General features: G+C 44.0%; 1 protein-coding gene across 12 annotated transcripts in view; it reads right to left on the reverse strand.

Annotated features, from left to right (window-relative positions):
* Nucleotides 1–17,918, reverse strand: part of GAPVD1 (GTPase activating protein and VPS9 domains 1) — a 52,829-nt gene that overhangs the window by 11,046 nt on the left and 23,865 nt on the right. For 4 of the 12 annotated variants that reach the window (XM_028714537.2, XM_028714530.2, XM_077922658.1 and 1 more), the window contains 12 exons: nucleotides 17,020–17,180; nucleotides 15,965–16,094; nucleotides 15,547–15,675; nucleotides 13,982–14,155; nucleotides 12,160–12,300; nucleotides 10,939–10,968; nucleotides 8,810–8,944; nucleotides 7,519–7,638; nucleotides 4,539–4,616; nucleotides 4,009–4,370; nucleotides 2,227–2,314; nucleotides 902–982 (listed from right to left, as the gene is read on the reverse strand). In XM_028714537.2, coding sequence (XP_028570370.1) covers nucleotides 902–982; nucleotides 2,227–2,314; nucleotides 4,009–4,370; nucleotides 4,539–4,616; nucleotides 7,519–7,638; nucleotides 8,810–8,944; nucleotides 10,939–10,968; nucleotides 12,160–12,300; nucleotides 13,982–14,155; nucleotides 15,547–15,675; nucleotides 15,965–16,094; nucleotides 17,020–17,180 — 1,629 coding nt within the window. Of the gene's footprint in view, nucleotides 1–901; nucleotides 983–2,226; nucleotides 2,315–4,008; nucleotides 4,371–4,538; nucleotides 4,617–7,518; nucleotides 7,639–8,809; nucleotides 8,945–10,938; nucleotides 10,969–12,159; nucleotides 12,301–13,981; nucleotides 14,156–15,546; nucleotides 15,676–15,964; nucleotides 16,095–17,019; nucleotides 17,181–17,918 lie in introns of those variants that run through there. The other 8 variants (XM_028714542.2, XM_028714535.2, XM_028714539.2 and 5 more) reach the window with 6 other exon arrangements.

Genomic DNA, 17,918 nt, shown 5'->3' on the forward strand with positions numbered 1-17,918 from the left:
GTCTAAATACCAAAGGCATCATGTGGTGGATGAAGTCATGCAGCCACTACGGACATGAATGAATGTGAGAATACAGAGATGTGTCATTGGGGGTTTCTCCCAGCCGTTTTGCTTTCCCCATTAAATCAAATGTGTAGGAAAGATGGCTGCAGAAACACAGGTTGCTGTTTTTTTAAAAAAATAATTTTTATTAAAGATTTTCTTGGTTTACAAAAGTACGTGCATTGTCTCTTTTTTCAGGTTGTAAAGTCTTTTCTACAGACCAGTTACATTTGATATGAGACATTAGTGTTGTATACCGTATAAGTTTGAGGAAGAAGACAGGGGTGGGATGGTGAAACTTACATGGCAAAACACAGATTTGAGGAAAGAACTTTTTTTTAAACTGGTTCAGAAGGTTTAGACTCCCGCTACAGACATTCAATGTGGTTATAACAATGAAATAACTTTTCTGCTTCAAACACACTCTTAAAAACTCTTCATATTATCTGTGGTGTCCTGTTTATTAGTTTCCCCTGGTGTTTATTTTTAGATTATAAGCCTGCAGGTAGGGACTGTCTTGTGCTGATTGTATGTTGGCTGCTCTGGGAGCCTTTTTGGTTGAAAAATGGGGTACATAAACACTAAATAAATAGATGCGAGTTGCAGTTCAACATTATCTGGACAGCCACAGGTTCCACACCCCTGGTTTAATACAAGCCATCTGTGTGCAGAGAAACACAATAAAACACACATATACAGCCTGAAGTGATGTAGTTCTACAGACTGGCCCCAAGATGAGTGTTCTCATGTAGTAAGTATAGGTAAATCCTATCTGAATCCCTAGACCAGGATTAAGAGTCCTTGAGATCTTCTTTATTTAAAGTCAACCATGTTATAAAATTCAGCAGCAACTACTAACCTTGAAGAGCGTTGTATCTATCAGGCACAAAGTCCTCTTTGTCCTTGTCCTGCTTCTCTTTTTTCCTAAATGGGATGGGAGCTGGGGATGTGGGGAAGGCGGAAGGCAGAAGAATTTTAATTTGAAATAGGAACTTCTATGACAGCTCAGTTTGCACAAGATTATCCCAAAAAAAACATTTCACCCCATGGTAATGAGAGAAAGGATCTGAGGAGTGAGAGGGAGAGAAATTCTGTGAACTGCCCAGAGACCACCGGGTATAGGACAGTATATAAATTCAATAAATAAAATAAAAATAAAAATACCACAGGTGCAAAAATCCCATGAGAGAGAGCTTCTTCTAGGCATGTTTTGAGTGATATTGCCACAAGTCCAGGTGATAGGTAAACAGGTACATATATATATATATATATATAAAGTAACCCACCAGTCTTCCTGCAACAACACTTGAAGCTGAAACAAGGCATCAGCAGGCAAAGAAGCGAACAAGCTGTTTTCGGGGCAAGACAATCAGGTTTTTTTGTTTTGTTTTGTTTTGTTTTTTTAACTAAAAGGAACTTTCAACAAAAGCCAACTGCCAGTATCTCTACAGCACAACAGAAATTGATTAAAAAATGACTATATCCATTATGTTATAAAAAACCTTCAGAATTTAGTAGGTGCATAAGAAATAACACATAATTTACAGGTATCTAAGAGACAGGAAGACTGAGTATGGGATTTTATTTCATATAGTTCAGTTTAAGATATACAAGTATATCTCCCTGTGCCATGTGGAAAAATATGATTGCCATTTAATATATTCAGGTTTTGCATGCCCTTCCTTTAGTTGGATATATCATTGGGTTTTTGGAATTGCTTATTTGCCTCTGTCAACCAGGCAGTAAAAACATTGCTCACATCAATAAGTCAGCACAGTTATTGCAACCCCCTACAACACAGGTATGTTGATGGAGAGGACTACCTTACCCAGCTAACTAATCAGTGAACTTACTATGCATGTACCTGTTACTTTTTGTAACCAGCAAGTCAATAATATGTACTCCATTTGTTGTTCTTGTTTTTATGATATGCTTATGGTATTACTGCTGAAAATCTTTTTTTTTATTTTTTTTAAAAAGAAAACTTGCCCAAGTCCAGCTTTTGAACAAATAACCAAAACTGATTTTTTGCTACCTATTTAGGGTGATATGTTAGGACACTGGTCTTCAACCCACAGCTGAGTTGTGGCCACAGGAACTGCACTGCCACTAGACAAATGCACAGTAGAAGAAATAAGGCATTATACACATAACTTATCTAAGAAGTCAGATATAAAACCACACCTCTGGGCATAGCTGAAACAAAACGTTTCCTCCACCATGGTTTGTTCCGGTCAGATTTCTCATCGTCGCTGTCTTTGCGATCCTCAACCTGTTTGGGGAGAGATGTGTTGAGTCAGGTCTAGACTTTAGTTGAAATCAATGGAACTTGAGTCACGAGTATCTTTTCCTGTTGATTTTTCAGCAGAAAAGTTGAAACAACTACTAGATCCAACCTGCTGTTTTCATTCTGCCTTATCCGATTCTGTTGAATGTTAATAAATGTTAAACTCTGGTTGGAGGCTTGTAAGAAGCAGGATTTTTTTTTAAAAAAACCATAGGGTTTTAAAACCAAGTAATCAATTCAAACATGAATTGAATATTAGCATATTTAAATTCAATACTTGAAATCAGGGGGGACCTGGGACCCTCTAGATGTCGCTGGACTTCCACCAGCCCCAGCAGTCAGCACGGCCAATGGCCAGAGAAAATGGGAACTGTAGTCCAACCATGGAGGGTCATGTAGCAGTAGCAGCCACCACTGAAACTCTGCCCTCTGCATGAATCACAGTCCATCCCTTTTGAATCATACAAAGAGGCTGTTGACACATGGACCTATATCTGATAAGAAGAACCTGTCTCTTTTGATCAACCGAGAGCACTAGAGCGTTCAAGTTCTTTGCTCCGTGTGCAGGAGAGGGAGGGGGGATAGTGGACTCTTCTACCCCTTTATGCAGGACTAAAAGGGATGTTGGTGACTTTCCCCCCACTTGCTCAACCACAAAAGCTAATGGGTGTGTGGGGGACACTCCTCTGAGGTCAAGGGTGACTGACTGTTTAGCCTCTCACAGCCTCATCAGCTTTCCACAGGAGAAAACTGGCAGATTAAAAGACAGGGCAGTGTGGCCTCTATGCTACAAAATCAAAAACACTGAATTCTGTGACTTGTGTAAAAATTGCCAACCAGTTTCTGCCTGGTGCATTCTGCTTTGAGCTACTTATGAAAAGTAGAAAGGATCTATACAAGAGACTGAAATCCCATATTAGTCACACACTTTCAAACATATATTCATAAGGGCTAGAAGCTTGTTTCTTAAACCTTTGAAAGGACTAAAAGCTTAATAATAATAATTTATTATTTATACCCCACCCATCTGGCTGGGTTTCCCCAGCCACTTGGGCGCTTCCAACAAAGTATTAAAATACAGTGGTCTTGCTTCAACTTGCTTCAAAGGGGAAAGAAACCCTTGGGATTCTTAGGAATTCTGCAGCCAACACCGCATTTTGTGGCTTTTCAGTACTCCCACCAAACTGTAATGTGTATGGAGTTAAGAACAAAGGGCTGTAAAATTAAGTCTGCGGGATCAGGCAAAGGCCCAACTAGTTCAGCATCTTGTTCTCACAGTACCTGTGGGAAGCAAGCTGGCTAGGAGTGCCACAGCGCTTTGCCCACCTGGGATTCCCAGGAACTGGTATTCAGAGAAACCATGCCTCTGACAGTGGAGGCAAAACATAGCCATCATGGCTAGTAACTACTGATATCCTTGCCCTCCATGAATTAAGCTAATCCTCTTTTAAAGCCATCCAAATTGGGGGCCATCACTGCCTCCTGTGGAAGCAAGTTTTATAGTTTAACTATGCTCCAGTTCAAGGGAGTTCTAGCTTAAGAAAAAATTGAGGTAGCAACCAAGCTAACACATAATACACACAAAATGCTTTTAGATAGAGGTAAAACTTAATGCATTACTTAGCTATAAAGCCTTGATTCGAGAAAGCCATTGAGAGGCTTAGTTTGTCTTCTCTTACCTCTCCTCTGCAGGAATCTCTGCTAGGAGATGAGGAAGAAGACTGAGAGGCTGTCAGCAAAGGAGTTCCCCCTACACAGCCAAGCACAGAAAGCTCCCTCTCCTCGTTGCCGGCTCGCCTGTTCCAACCAGGGTCACTCATTGGCCTCCGGGCAGATGACACTATATCAGAGCTCCTGCTCCGCACGAGCCTCTCAGGATAGGAATACCGCTGCCTGAACACTTCGGAGTCAATGATTATAGCAGTGTGGGAGCTGAAATTGGGCAGCCTTGCCTCGTTGCCTCCTAGGGTCCCTTCCAGGATCGGGGGGTCTGGCGGGGGGTGTGAAGGTCTTGCATAGTGCACTTTGGGCCTCACCACTGCTGGAAAAAACACCAGCGTCAGACCAAGCAAAGCATTACACCAACGCTGTTCTTTCACATCCCTTTACAGTTACAGGTAACACATGGAAGTTTTGCAGCTATGGAAAGAGGACCAAATGCAGTAACACTACTGTTAACATGCATGTGGCCCACACGCTGCAGGATTACCTTCGTTGGAAGACAAGGGATCGAACATGGCAAGCAAGGATTCTGCATGAGACAAGGTAGAGGTCCCCTGGCTGGTTCCTAAAAGATGGAGAAGTGGGTTTAAGAAAGTACCAGGAGGATCTTCACTAACAGGCTGCATAGACCCTAAGAAGCCAGAGCTATCACCTGTGGTCACCTACTCCAGTATGCCTACAGCACTCTGACATACAAAAGGATTTGCCTTTCACTATAGATACTTTAAGGGAAGCAGATGGCAATGTGGTCTAAACCACTGAGCCTAGGGCTTGCCGATCAGAAGGTCGGCAGTTCGAATCCCCACGACAGGGTGAGCTCCCGTTGCTTGGTCCCAGCTCCTGCCAACCTAGCAGTTTGAAACATGTCAAGCTGCAAGTAGATAAATAGGTACCGCTACAGCAGGAAGGTGAACGGCGTTTCTGTGTGCTGCTCTGGTTTCACCAGAAGCAGCTTAGTCATGCTAGCCACACGACCCAGAAGCTGTACACCGGCTCCCTCGGCCAGTAAAGCGAGATGAGTGCCGTAACCCCAGAGTTGTTTGCGACTGGACTTAACTGTCAGGGGTCCTTTACCTTTACCTTTATGGATAATTTAAATCAATGTTACCAGACATTCATCTCTCAAGTACTTGGGAGAAGTTGCAATCTTTTCCTCATTCCTGGTGGGGATAATCTTGCCAGATTCAATAATCATCTTCATTGGCTCCTGCTCTGAAAGCCCTAATGCAAGGATGGTCTATCAGCAGCCCTTGGCTGGGCTTCAAGAAGTCCTCCCTACAAGTAATCTGCTCAGACCTCTGGGTAAGTGTGACATGCCCCTCCTTTAAACTTGGCTTCTCCTCCCATGCCCACAATCTGAGTGGATATCACCCACCCTCAACAGAGAAATGCCACCATTACTCATCAGAGAATTTTGGGTTTCTACTTCAGCACATGGCACAAGGGAGAATTTTTCCCCCCTTACAGTGAATTTCAGTTTACAGATTTGGGTGCGGGAGGACAGCATTCCTGGTAGGGATGACTCCCCCTGCTGGGTCTTGTGTCCACTCCAGATGGAGTCATCCTGTCTCTTCAGACTGAGTGTCAGAAAGGAAGAACACCTCAACCCCCAAGAAGTTAAGGAGAACCCATAGATACTCAGCACTAGGAATGAAAACACTCATACAAACCGCAAGACGTTAGGCAGAAACTCAAAGGTAACCCCCGCCAAACTCCTTCCCATACAGAACTGCAACCGATTGTAACCTCTGGGTGTTCCCTCTTTCCATTTTCCACCTCATAATCCTCTGGCTCATTTTCTTCATCTTCATCAAACATTGATCTGATCATTTTTAATAGTTCAGTCATCAATTGTTTAACAATACCAACAGTCACTGTTTGAAACAAAACTACCTTTTCCATACTGGAAGCTTTTAATGTTATGGGTATTATCAGCCACTCAACCCACCTTAATGTTTTCCCTTTAAAATCACAGTTGTGACTATGCCATCTCAAAGCAAATTCCTTTCTCTCAGCTAATTATGGCCATTTGACTTTCACCAGTTCTTTAATGGCAAGAAACAAAAAAAGCATTAAATGTTTTTCAAATACGAGTTCCTATCGTCCATTTTAATCTTTCTTGTCCACCATAAATCAAGCCTTTCCACGTTCCTTTAGACATTTTAACAATTAGTTTCCTTTCTGTTTCATTAACAACAGAAGGTGTCTACCCCATCTGTTCTAAAAGGAAGAGGAAGGTTGTGATTTAAGAATTGCAAGGTGCCTGAAAAAACTGGGTCAAATCCCCTACTACACACTCCCCTTTACGAGAACAGCAGGTGGGGGGGACACAATGAAAAACTAAAGGTGTGTCTTAGGGCTGGGCGATGTATCGATACATCATCCAACACTGGTTTGTGGATCACATCATGAGAACCATTACAGAATGATTGAGTTGGCAATGTATTGCAAAGCACAGCCTTCAAAACTACAAGGGGCGGAATAACTGAGTCCTCTGGTGGCTGGCTGGCTGCCTACCTGCCCTTTCGGCTCCCTTTCCCCTCCAATGGCAGAACACTCTCACTCCCAGCCTCGGTGCCCCCCTCTAACCATGGTGTCTCTACCTGATGCAGAAATCACAGGTGGGCTGGATAGTTCTGTTGGTTAAAGTGTGGTGCTGATAACACCAAGGTTGCAGGTTCAATCCCCATATGGGGCAGCTGCATATTCCTGCATAGCTGCATATTCTGCATTGCGGGGGGTTGGACTAGATGATCCTCAGGGTCCCTTCCAACTCTACAATTCTATGATTCTCTGATTCTTCCTTCTCCCTCTGTCTAGGGAGGAGTGGAAGGAGTTCACCCACCAAACACAAGAGCTTGCCTGCCTCTGGGAGGAGGAATCCACAGTGCACATAGCACACACCTATTAATCTCCATGACTGCTGCTCTGCCCAATCTCCCCCGCTCCACCCTACATAGTTCCATGTTTCAGACACTGTGATATATCACTGAACTGCAATGTTTAGCTGGTGATATACCGCAATGTTGAAAACCAGAGAGTGCGTATAATGGAAAACAAAATGGAAGGTGTGATGGTGCTGGAGGGTGGGGGAGGCAGGCAGGGGGAAACATGCAAGACACATTCAGAAACAACCAAGGAAGAGCAGAAAGTAAAGAGAGGACTGAGATTGTACACAAAGAAAAATCCACAAAAAACAAGCACTCAGACAAGTGTTTCTCTCCATACACAGGGAGAGACGTGAAGACCCAACCATCCCTAGCAACATGAAGGGCCAGTCTAGAGAGACAGGATGACTCCTCTCCCCTGGATAGGACACAATAATTTGAAGACCTTGACTGCCTCCAGCAGGCGGGTCATCCCTATCAGGAATGTCATCACCCTCCATCTGATAAATTCAAATGTTTCAGGACTGACGTTTAAGCTGCCAGGAAACTCACCGCGGGGTGGCCCATGCTTCCCCTTACCATGAGCTGTTTCGTCCATGTCGGGGCTGGTTACTGAATCCTTCCCACCAAAGTCAGAGCTGCACTCGGATCGGAGGTCCTCAATCTTGTTTGGGATGTCTTCAGAGGTTGCGCTAATGCCTTAGGAGAGAACAAGAGACCTCGCTGAAAGGGAAGCCACCAAGTCTGAAGACATTCAGCACAACAGTAACTTACTAGACCATTGGAGTGGATATCTGTTCGAGCAATGAATGCATGGCATTTATAGGACAGGAGCCTCCCTCCTGCTCTCCACATCTAGAACCCTGTCCAGCAAGACCAAACTCTGTAACCTTGAGGAAGCAATCCAAGCCATGCAATTTCCCCTCCTTTATTTTACAGCTGGATTATGAGCTCCTCCTGCTTCAATTATTCTATGGGAATTTGACTAGTCCAGAAAGCAGAATGACGACAATGAATGCTTTGGGCTTAACTCTAATTCTCATCCCCAATTAAATCTCTGAGGAGGAATATATAATTGCATTTCCTTGCCTTCATGCCATGTTATCAATCTCCACACCCCTCTCTGCCAACCCTCACAACTTAAGAGCAGGAACTCTCCTCCTCTTTTCAGCAAGAAACACACACAAAGACCACCCTCCTGCAGTGCTTACTGACTTTTCCTTTACCCTGGCACTAACCCTGTCAGGAATCTTAGACCAGCTAAAATTCTTCTGAGGGTGGTGAGTATATGTCTGGCTTTGAAAGGCTGCCATTTGTGGGGAGGCAGCAAAACAACTCTCACAAGAGCCATCTTAGCATGGAGCCAAGAGGAGAGAAGCAATTTTGAGAAGCTAGACCATCCACTGAAAAAGGACTTGGCCTTCTTATGGATGACAATCCCATATACAAGTTTTACAAAGAGGCCACAAACACATAAGAGACACACAATTAGGAACACAGGAAAGTGCTTTTTTATGCCAGATCAGATTGATCCATCTCTGACTGGCAGTGGCTCTCCAGTCTCATAGGCCAAGAATGCTTCCCTCCTTTTCACCTGCTCCCTGACTCTTTTGTCTAGAGATACTATTGATTGAACCTGGGATCTTTTCACATGCAAAATGCATGCTCTGCCCATATGAGCTAAGGTCACTTCCCCAGTTCTCAAATCCCTGGCATCTCCAGCAGCAGGGCTAAGGAAGTCGCCTGCCTGAGATCTTGGACTGCTGCTGCCATTCAGGATAGACAATACCAGGCTAGACGGACAAGCAGTCTTATTAGACATAGCACAGCTTCAACTGTTCACATAATGTATTGTTTTCTGAGGTCTCACCTGATACGACACTGAGGCCTGGTGTGCTGGGGCGGGAACTGACCTCCCTCACATCTGTGTCATCAGAGGTGCTCCCCACCCCAGAGCAGCTCTCAAGCTCCTGCAGCCTCTCCTCTTGCTTTAGATCTGGGGCCTCTAAATTGTGGGTGGGGAGAAATACAACACACAGGTCACCTTCTAGATACAGTAGTCTTGTAATTTTACATCCAGTTTTCACAAATTTCCTACCTTCCGTGAACGCTTCCCAAACATTGGAACCCCAGTGCAGATGCCACAGAGTCATCTTCAATTCACATGGTACATTGACCTGGATCTCTTGGCCTTATTATCACCCCCACATGAACCCCCTAGAACAGGGAAGGTGAATTTGTGGCCCTCCGGGTGTTTTGGGGCATCAGCTCCAAACAGCATAGTCAAGAGTCCAGGGTATCTAACAACATCTGGAGAGCATCAGCTTGGGGAAGGGCTGCCCCAAAATGTACTCATCACCCTTCCTTGCAGCTGCATGTTGGAGATCTAAGTAGCAGGCAAGCTGCCTTTCAGAGAAGCTCCCCTGATGTTAATAATCTCCCCTTTGTGGAAAATCTCCTAAGTAAAGAACCTCAGAATTCCCTGGAGCAAGGATCCCCAAATTTTGGTGTGCATCACCAGTGGTCCACAAGCTTCATTTAGGTGGTCCATAGCATGTCTACATTAAATATTCATACAGATTTTTAACAGTATGTTTATTGCTACTTTTATTTCTTCTGTATTGGTCTTTTACTGTATGACAATTTGATTCTATGGAATTCAAAATACGTAAGAACAAAAGAAGCAATACAAATGCACTTAAAAAAAATCATGTGGCATCTACCATAGTGCATTATAATCGCTACAACAGGAATAAAAATCAACAAGAAAAATCACTAAGACTCTCAGCAGTTTTCAAGTGGTCCATAAGGAAAATAGTTTGGGATCGATCCATGGCCCCAGAATACAAGGTTTGTGTAGAGAATTAAGGAAACATTTGCATGGGTGAGTAGGCAGAATGGAAGACCAGGGGAGGCTACTCTCCCATGGGAGGCTTCTAGGTTGCCTCATTTGAATGGCCCCACTGTCTGGAGAGGAGCAACCCAACAAACGGTATCTTCCTCCACCATAAAGAAAAAGAAAGCGTGTGCATGGGTGAGTTAACTGTTGAGAAAAGGCACTACTTGTACTAGTTGACTACAGTTGTCCATACATTGGTAACCTCACGGTTGAAGCACTAATATGTACTCTCTTTGTGGCTACCCCTTGGGGTTGATTTGGAGGCTATAGCCAATGCAAAACAAGGAAGCTAGTGTGTTTGTGGGGGCAAACTATCAGCAAGTATATAATACCTTGCTTGTGGGATTTGTACTGGCTGTCTATTTGCTACTAGGCCAAGTTCAGGCGTTGGTACTAACACATCCATCCCTATACAGCTTGAGACCAGGTTACTTAAAACACTGCCTTATCCCTTATACACCCGCAGACCACTGAAGTCCGCAGGAGAATCTCTCCTGCAAGTTACAAAGGTCTCAAAAGCTCGCTCCACAGTAACGCAGAGCAGGGCATTTAGTGTGGCTGCCCCATTCCGTGGAATAAAAAGCACCCACATTCTGCCCTTTCTGGAAATAACGCAAGTTATTTTTGTTCTGATGGGCTTCCCCAGGTGAATAAATGATCGTTTACTATGAGTGTCCACTTGTCATGGTTTTAGCCTTGTTTTAAATGTATTTGTGTTTTTTGTGTTGTGTGTAAATCACCTTTGGACAGTGTTTTAGTAGAAGATTAATAAATTAGCTGTATAATATTTATTAATATAGCACCCTCAGCAAAAAGCACATTACAGAATTTCATAGGCAGCAGACAGGTCCCTGGCCCGGAAAGAGCTTACAGATCTAATAGGGGTGGAGAGAGAGGTTGAAGATGGATAGAGGCACCTGCAGCTCCATATGCTTATTTTATTTAACAAAATTTATAATCCTCCTTACTAGAACAATGGACCTCTAAGCAGAGTACATGACAGTCTCAAGTGTTAATTTAAAATATCAATAAAAGCAAATATCAACAGGCTACATAAATAAAAAAAAATTCAATAAAAAATCAGTAATTTTGAAGCATACCTACTAAAATCACGTGCCTGGGCAGGATTGCTGGAACAAAAAAGGTTTTAGCAGGCACCGAAAACAGTACAATGAAGGTATGCCTGCCTAACGTGCATGGGAGGGAATTCCAAAGCACAGGTGCCGCCACCCTTGAAGCTTAAGGTTTAAATTAATTAAAGTAGGTTTAAAGGAATGAAGACAAGGAGAAACGGTTCTGTATCCACCTCTGGGAAAGAGTTCCAGGCACAAAGGAGAGAGCACAGAAATGTTTAAGGAAGCAAAAGACCTCCAGCAGCTGAGGGTGGTAAGAGTCGAAGGAACAGAGGCCATGGGCAAGAATATAATTGGAAACAAGGGCCTAGAAGAGATGGAGAAACGTCACGGAGAGCATTTAAAGTTAATGACAAGGAACCGTGTCCAACATTATTCCTACACAGAGTAGACCCATTGAAACAGCTGGGTGTGACCATCTTAGCTTTGTTAATCTCTATGGGTCTACTCTAGGTAGAACTCAGCTGGACAGAATCCAGAGATTCTGCCAGATATGAAAGGGATTGGAAGGTAGGGAAGGATTATTTATTTTATTTTGTATACTGTTTTGGCACAGTTGTCCCCAAGCAGTGTACAGGAGACCCACAATAAGACTAAAAATGCGTTAAAACTATAAAATCAATTTAAAAGCCTGCTGATTTTTTTTTAAGTCTCCAGTAAGAAGTAGGGACGCGGGTGGCGCTGTGGGTAAAAGCCTCAGCACCTAGGGCTTGCCGATCGAAAGGTCGGCGGTTCGAATCCCCGCGGCGGGGTGCGCTCCCGTTGTTCGGTCCCAGCGCCTGCCAACCTAGCAGTTCGAAAGCACCCCCGGGTGCAAGTAGATAAATAGGGACCGCTTACTAGCGGGAAGGTAAACAGCGTTTCCATGTGCGGCTCTGGCTCGCCAGAGCAGCGATGTCACGCTGGCCACGTGACCCGGAAGTGTCTCCGGACAGCGCTGGTCCCCGGCCTCTAGAGTGAGATGGGCGCACAACCCTAGAGTCTGTCAAGACTGGCCCGTACGGGCAGGGGTACCTTTACCTTTACCTTAACCTTAAGAAGTTCAACAGAGATAGGAAGTTCAATATGGAAATGAAGTTAAGTTTCCTTAACCAAAGAAACCAGAAGGTAGCATTCCTTCATAATTACAACCCTGCTTGTGTGGGACATACAGACAGATCAGTTATCTTTAAAGCTGAGGAGTCTAACCTGAATCACTTGGTAGCACTTCAACGCTCCAAGCTTCACTGGTGGTTTCCGAGATGGTTGAGCCTGTGCAGGGGTCAAAAAGCACCGATCCTGAACCAGGCAAACACAGCAAGCTTCCCAGCATATTCTCAGCTGCGGCACCTGAGGAAGCAACCCACAATTTGTTAATGGCAGGGAGGTACCCAAAGGCAATTACATCTACCCTTTATCCCTCATGTTAGCTCTGAAAGGATCCATTTTCTGGCTGTCCAGTAGCTAATGTGCAAGAGGCAAAAACCTTATCCACCTGGAAAACATTAAGTTGCCCCTATTCTCACTAAGGGGACGCAGGTGGTGCTGTGGGTTAAACCACAGAGCTTAGGACTTGCTGATCAGAAGGTCGGCGGTTCGAATCCCCGCGATGGGGTGAGCTCCCGTTGCTTGGTCCCTACTCCTGCCAACCTAGCAGTTCGGAAGCACGTCAAAGTGCAAGTAGATAAATAGATACCTCTCCGGCGGGAAGGTAAACGGCATTTCCGTGCACTGCTCTGGTTTGCCAGAAGCAGCTTAGTCATGCTGGCCACATGACCCAGAAACTGTACGCCGACTCCCTCAGCCAATAAAGCAAGATGAGCACCGCAACCCCAGAGTCAGTCACAACTGGACCTAATGGTCAGGGGTCCCTTTACCTTTATTCTCACTAAACAACATGGGCCACCACCCATGAGAAGCTTGCAATCTTTTAAGAATGTAAGAAGTGCCCTGCTCGATCAGGCAAATGGCCCATCTAGCACAGCATTCCTGTCTCAGTGGCAAGCCTGTCGGAAATTTGCAAGGAGGATCCAAGAACAAGAGCGCTCTCCCCTCTTGATGTTTCCAGCTAACTGGAATTCAGAAGGATTACTGTCTCCAACTGTGGAGGCAGAATAAAGCCATCATGGCTAGCAGCCCTCTCCTCCATGGATTTGTCTAATCCTCTTTAATGTCATCCAAGTTGGTGGCCTTCACTGCTTCTGTGAGAATTAGTTCCAAAGTTTAACTCTGCAGTGCATGAGGAAATACTTTCTTTTATCCGTCCTGATTCTTCAACATTCACCTTTACTGGATGTCCACATGAGTTACCCCGATTTCATGTATTACTCAAATTGCATGGTTCCTTCCCACATCTGTGGGGTGGAAGTGGGACACTGGCAATGGAAGCAACCATACAATGAGCTCCTGCTTATTACACTTACACCCTGCTCTTCCTATAGAATGCTAAGGGAAATGTCTATGCAGCCCTCTATTGGTTCTTCCATCCAAGCAAATCCTGTCTAAACCTGAGTAGCTGTAACCATGTTACTATATCAAGTGCTGTCAAGACCATGCATCCTACATTTAGCACTGCGAGGCAAAACAACCTTCTGGGGAACTGTGGTAAAGCACTCCATGCAGAGAATCCTTTAACCCAGTCTGCAAATTGCATGAATATGCTTTAAATGACCTCCTCTGCTCCTCCCTGCTAGCGCTGGGAGGAAAGAAAGTGCAACCCGTAAACTGATGTTATATCTGGACAAGCTCATAGTTTTGCATTGCTCCCCAGAAGACATGATCTGTAGCCAAGATTTGTTCTCAACCTGCTGATCATGATTTGTTAAAAGGTGTTTCCTAACTTTAAACAGTTGCAAGATATTTCCTGACTTAAGTAAATGTATAGTTTCAACCTTAAAGCATGGCAACAATTGTGCAGTGCGCTCTTTTTGGGTACCTGCTTCAAAACACACATCCAAATACAGAGTGCAGGCACCTCACTGCTTTGCAGAAGGACCAGTGTTTTTCTTGCATCAAACAGCAGACCAGTTACCTGCAATTTCCTGCAAGCGGTCCTCATCAATATTTGGATCGAAGTCGCTCCCCAGAACATCAGTGCTCCAGGTCTCGCTCACAGTCTCAGAGATATCCCTGTCATCTGTTAACCCCATCATGTCACGGATCTCAAATTTACGGAGCTTATCATCAAGGTTATCCTGAGTGGTTGCTATTGTAAAAAGATCAGAGTTTGGTTAAAACACTCTGCATCCCTACACAATTATTTCATAGCTTGTGTTTTTAAAGGTGGGGAACTGAGGTAAACATGAGGCAGGATGACCACATAAAAAGAAGACAGAAGGCTTATTGAACCTTTAACAGAAGCAGGAATTTTGGCAGGCATAGCTTATCAAACAGGGATGAGGGGGGAAATCATCTACCAGAATTCCCCCTTCCACTCAACTGTTACAGATACAAGATCAATGTCCTTCTGTGTATTTGATACCTCTGGAAAGAGAAGGACAATGCATAGATAAAGAAGAAATCCAGAGAAAGTGGGTTGTACCCAGTGCTGCTGTTACTCAAAGTTAGACACACTGAAATTAATGTACACAGCTCACTTAGGAACATCAATTTCAATGGGTCTAGGCTCAAATAGAACTTGGTTGGAGACAACCCATTTTAGCATCTAAACCATCTTTCACCACACTTGAGTAGACCACAGTTGAAGCAGCCAACTCTAGGCTTCCATCCATGGCATGCATCAAAACTATTAGCTCCCAAGGTATTAGGAACGGCACAAGTAGCACACTCTGTTTACAAACATGAAGTAAGCACACACACGTGACTGGTCTGCATGTCAGAATATGGTTTACTGTAACCATGCAGTCTCCTGAAGACAAGCTTGCACCTGCTTTACTTCCTGGGCTTTTCAGGTCAGTGCAGGTTGTCCAAATACTGAAACTGTGCTTTAAGTTTTCTTCTTTAATCATGACCTGCAACTTGGGGGGTGGGGAGGAGGACAATGTACACTGCCCTAGGCTTCTTATAGAGTAAAAGCGGGAATAGGTTCCAAGTTTGCTTATTTTCCTAATGCATACCCACCCGCTTTTATTTTGCACTGTGTCTTTTTAGACACAGTGGAACCTCGGTTTTTGAATGTAATCCGTTCCGCTCGACTTCCAAAATGTTCAAAAACGGAGGATCAAAGGGCTGTCAGCAAGTTCAAGGGGGAAAATTGAGAAATGTGCCTCGGAAGCCGTTCGACTTCCGAGGTGCGTTAAAAAATGGAAGCATTCACTTCCGGGTTTTCGGCGTCTGGCAGCCGAGACGTTTGAAAACCAAGGTTTGACTTTAATAAATTTGAGAGCAGGGAATGTTCACTGGTATTAGCAAGTCACTTTTTTGCCATTGGCGTTTGTAAGACTTTTGTGTGTGTGTGTGTGTGTGTGTGTGTGTGTGTGTGTGTGTGAGAGAGAGAGAGAGAGAGAGAGAGAGAGAGAGAGAGAAGAGTGGGATTAAAAAATCTTCTAAACTAACTAAATAGGCATAAACCAAAAAAGGCAGTGAGTTCAGCATCTGCAAGCTACCCCTTGGGCTGTGTTCATTGTCAGCACTAACCTTGCTCATGCTCCAGCAGTTGCAGGGCTTCCACCCCATTGCTCCCTGATGGGCCGCCTGCACCAAGTTCGGACACAGATTCCCCCTCCAAGTCCAACGATGACACAGAATTGGATCGATTTGAAGGGCCTGTTGGAAGGAGATGATGCTATTTAGCCTGATCTCCCCGCACCCAGTAAGAAGAAATATACACCCAGCTAAATGCAACCAGGAACCAAACAGAAATCATTAGACAAGGTGATCAAAAAGAAAACTGCACCAAAAAGTTATATAAAAAAAAAACCACCAAAACATTATTGGCCAATGGAATGAGCAGCTATCACAGCATTTACAACAGTGGCTGAGATACAAAGCACACACCAGCTACAATGAACAGAAGCTCCTATTAAATATTGCCTGACAGACAAGAGGCCATCACCTTCAGATATTCCTTCCAGATTATCACTGCAGAGGGAAAAGCGCAAGGTTTTATCAGGTTTACCGTGGAGTTTGGTTTCATCAACAGGGACATCTCCTTGCCCTCCGTCAGCAAGCTGCATGTTTAAAACCTAGGAAAAGGGGGTGGGAGTGATCAGCATTTTGGTCATGGATTGACAGTCAAGAAAGAATTGTTGTTTGTCAAATACCTTTAAGCCAGAATTTTTAACTTAGAGGATCTCTGGCTTCTAGTGCCATCAAACTTTTGGAGTGTAGCGATTTGGTATCAGAACTGCTTCTCCAATTTGTTTGGAGTCATTAGAAAATAGCAGAAATCACATACTAAATTAAACTATCTATATTTAAGAAATAATGGATATATATTGACTAAATATGGCAAATACAGAGCAATCATTGTTTTTGCCAAGTGCTTGTGAAGCCCATAATAAATTTAACATTTACATCACAGGATCCATTACATCTTCTTCACCTTCACATCGGGGGCGGGGAGATGAGGAGGTGAATTATCAAGTTGCCATGCGTCTGTCTTAACATTTATTGTCCTGAATATAGAAGTGATAGGCACCTCACCCAGAAAGCCCACATCCAACAACTGTTCAGATGTTACATGAAATCTTGGTTTACTGTGACATGAATGAGCCCTCTCATATGGCTGAGGGAAGGAGCTCATAAGCTTTTGCTTCTGGTTATCCACAGCTTGTTGTGTTTAACCCAAAACTTATTTTGGGTTCAAATAACAAGTTATTATGAACTTTTTTTAAAAAAAAAAGTCAACTTCAAAGTGCAATTTCTGAAACTGGCTTGCTTAAACTAAACATTGTTAATGCTGACCATGGTTTGTGGGTCCAGACAATATATACTAATTGCAGTTAGCCAAACCCATATGTGAAGGAAGTACTACTTCATGTTTGCTGAAAGCTGGATCAAGGAGAGACAGATACTTGTTTGCTGTTGGAAAACAACAGTTAATGTTTTCATAGTTCCACAGCACCTACTTCCACCTACACAGATCTCAAAGCCTCGCTGGGTCAATACCTCGTTTTCTGACATCATTCCTGGAGTTATTTGGGGCCCAGTCCCGAGAGAAATAACCAATACTTCTTCTGGTTGAACTTCTTGTATCGTCTCCTGGGAGAATCCATCATGATCTGCATGCTGGTCCACTTGCATATTTGATCGGCTCCGGCTTCGAGTAGCTGGAACATTTTAGGGGGATTGTTTTATAAAGGATTTTTGACTGGCAAAAATGCAAGATCCATACAATAGGGTGATGCTTAACAAAGCATGCTGAGCAAAAGGCAAAAATGGCTTTGAAAGAGGGGCACGAAGTGGTGCTATATGATGCCACCCTCCAGCTGTTAAGAAAAGTATGTGCAAGGGAAGGTTGCCTTGCAAGCATCAAGCCAGCACACTATGAGCCTTCAGGAAGGGTCAAGGAAAACCTTACATGTACACCTGCCCTCTGGCTACCAGGCATTAACCACAGTAGTTTATATGTCTCATAGATCTTCCAACAGTCCTGTGGACAGAAGCTTTATACATTAATTGTGCAGAAGATGCTTTACTGGCAGGTGGGTTTTGCCACATCTGAGTGCTGCAGGGGAGCAAGAGGAAAAATCCCTGCCAAAATCCCTGCTTCTGTGTAATTACTCAAGGCACAGGGGCATCTTGTCCAACCATCCAAAGGGGGAACAAAGCTCTTCTTGCATTGTTTACTACTCCCTTAGGGAGGCATAAGTAGGAATTCAGTTACTCCTACTTCCCTGGTTTTTGTTCATGCTTTATTCTCACGAAAGACAAGTGTCTGTCGTTACATCTCCTCTGCCCTAATGCAACACAATCTCTAGTAAAATGTCCAGAGGGCACCAGGTTGGTGGAAAAATAGCTGCCTTGCAGTGGTTAAAGAAGAAATATCTCCCCAGTGTTTGGACTGC

Source organism: Podarcis muralis, chromosome Z (genome assembly GCF_964188315.1).
Source record: "Podarcis muralis chromosome Z, rPodMur119.hap1.1, whole genome shotgun sequence".
Lineage (NCBI taxonomy): Eukaryota > Metazoa > Chordata > Lepidosauria > Squamata > Lacertidae > Podarcis > Podarcis muralis.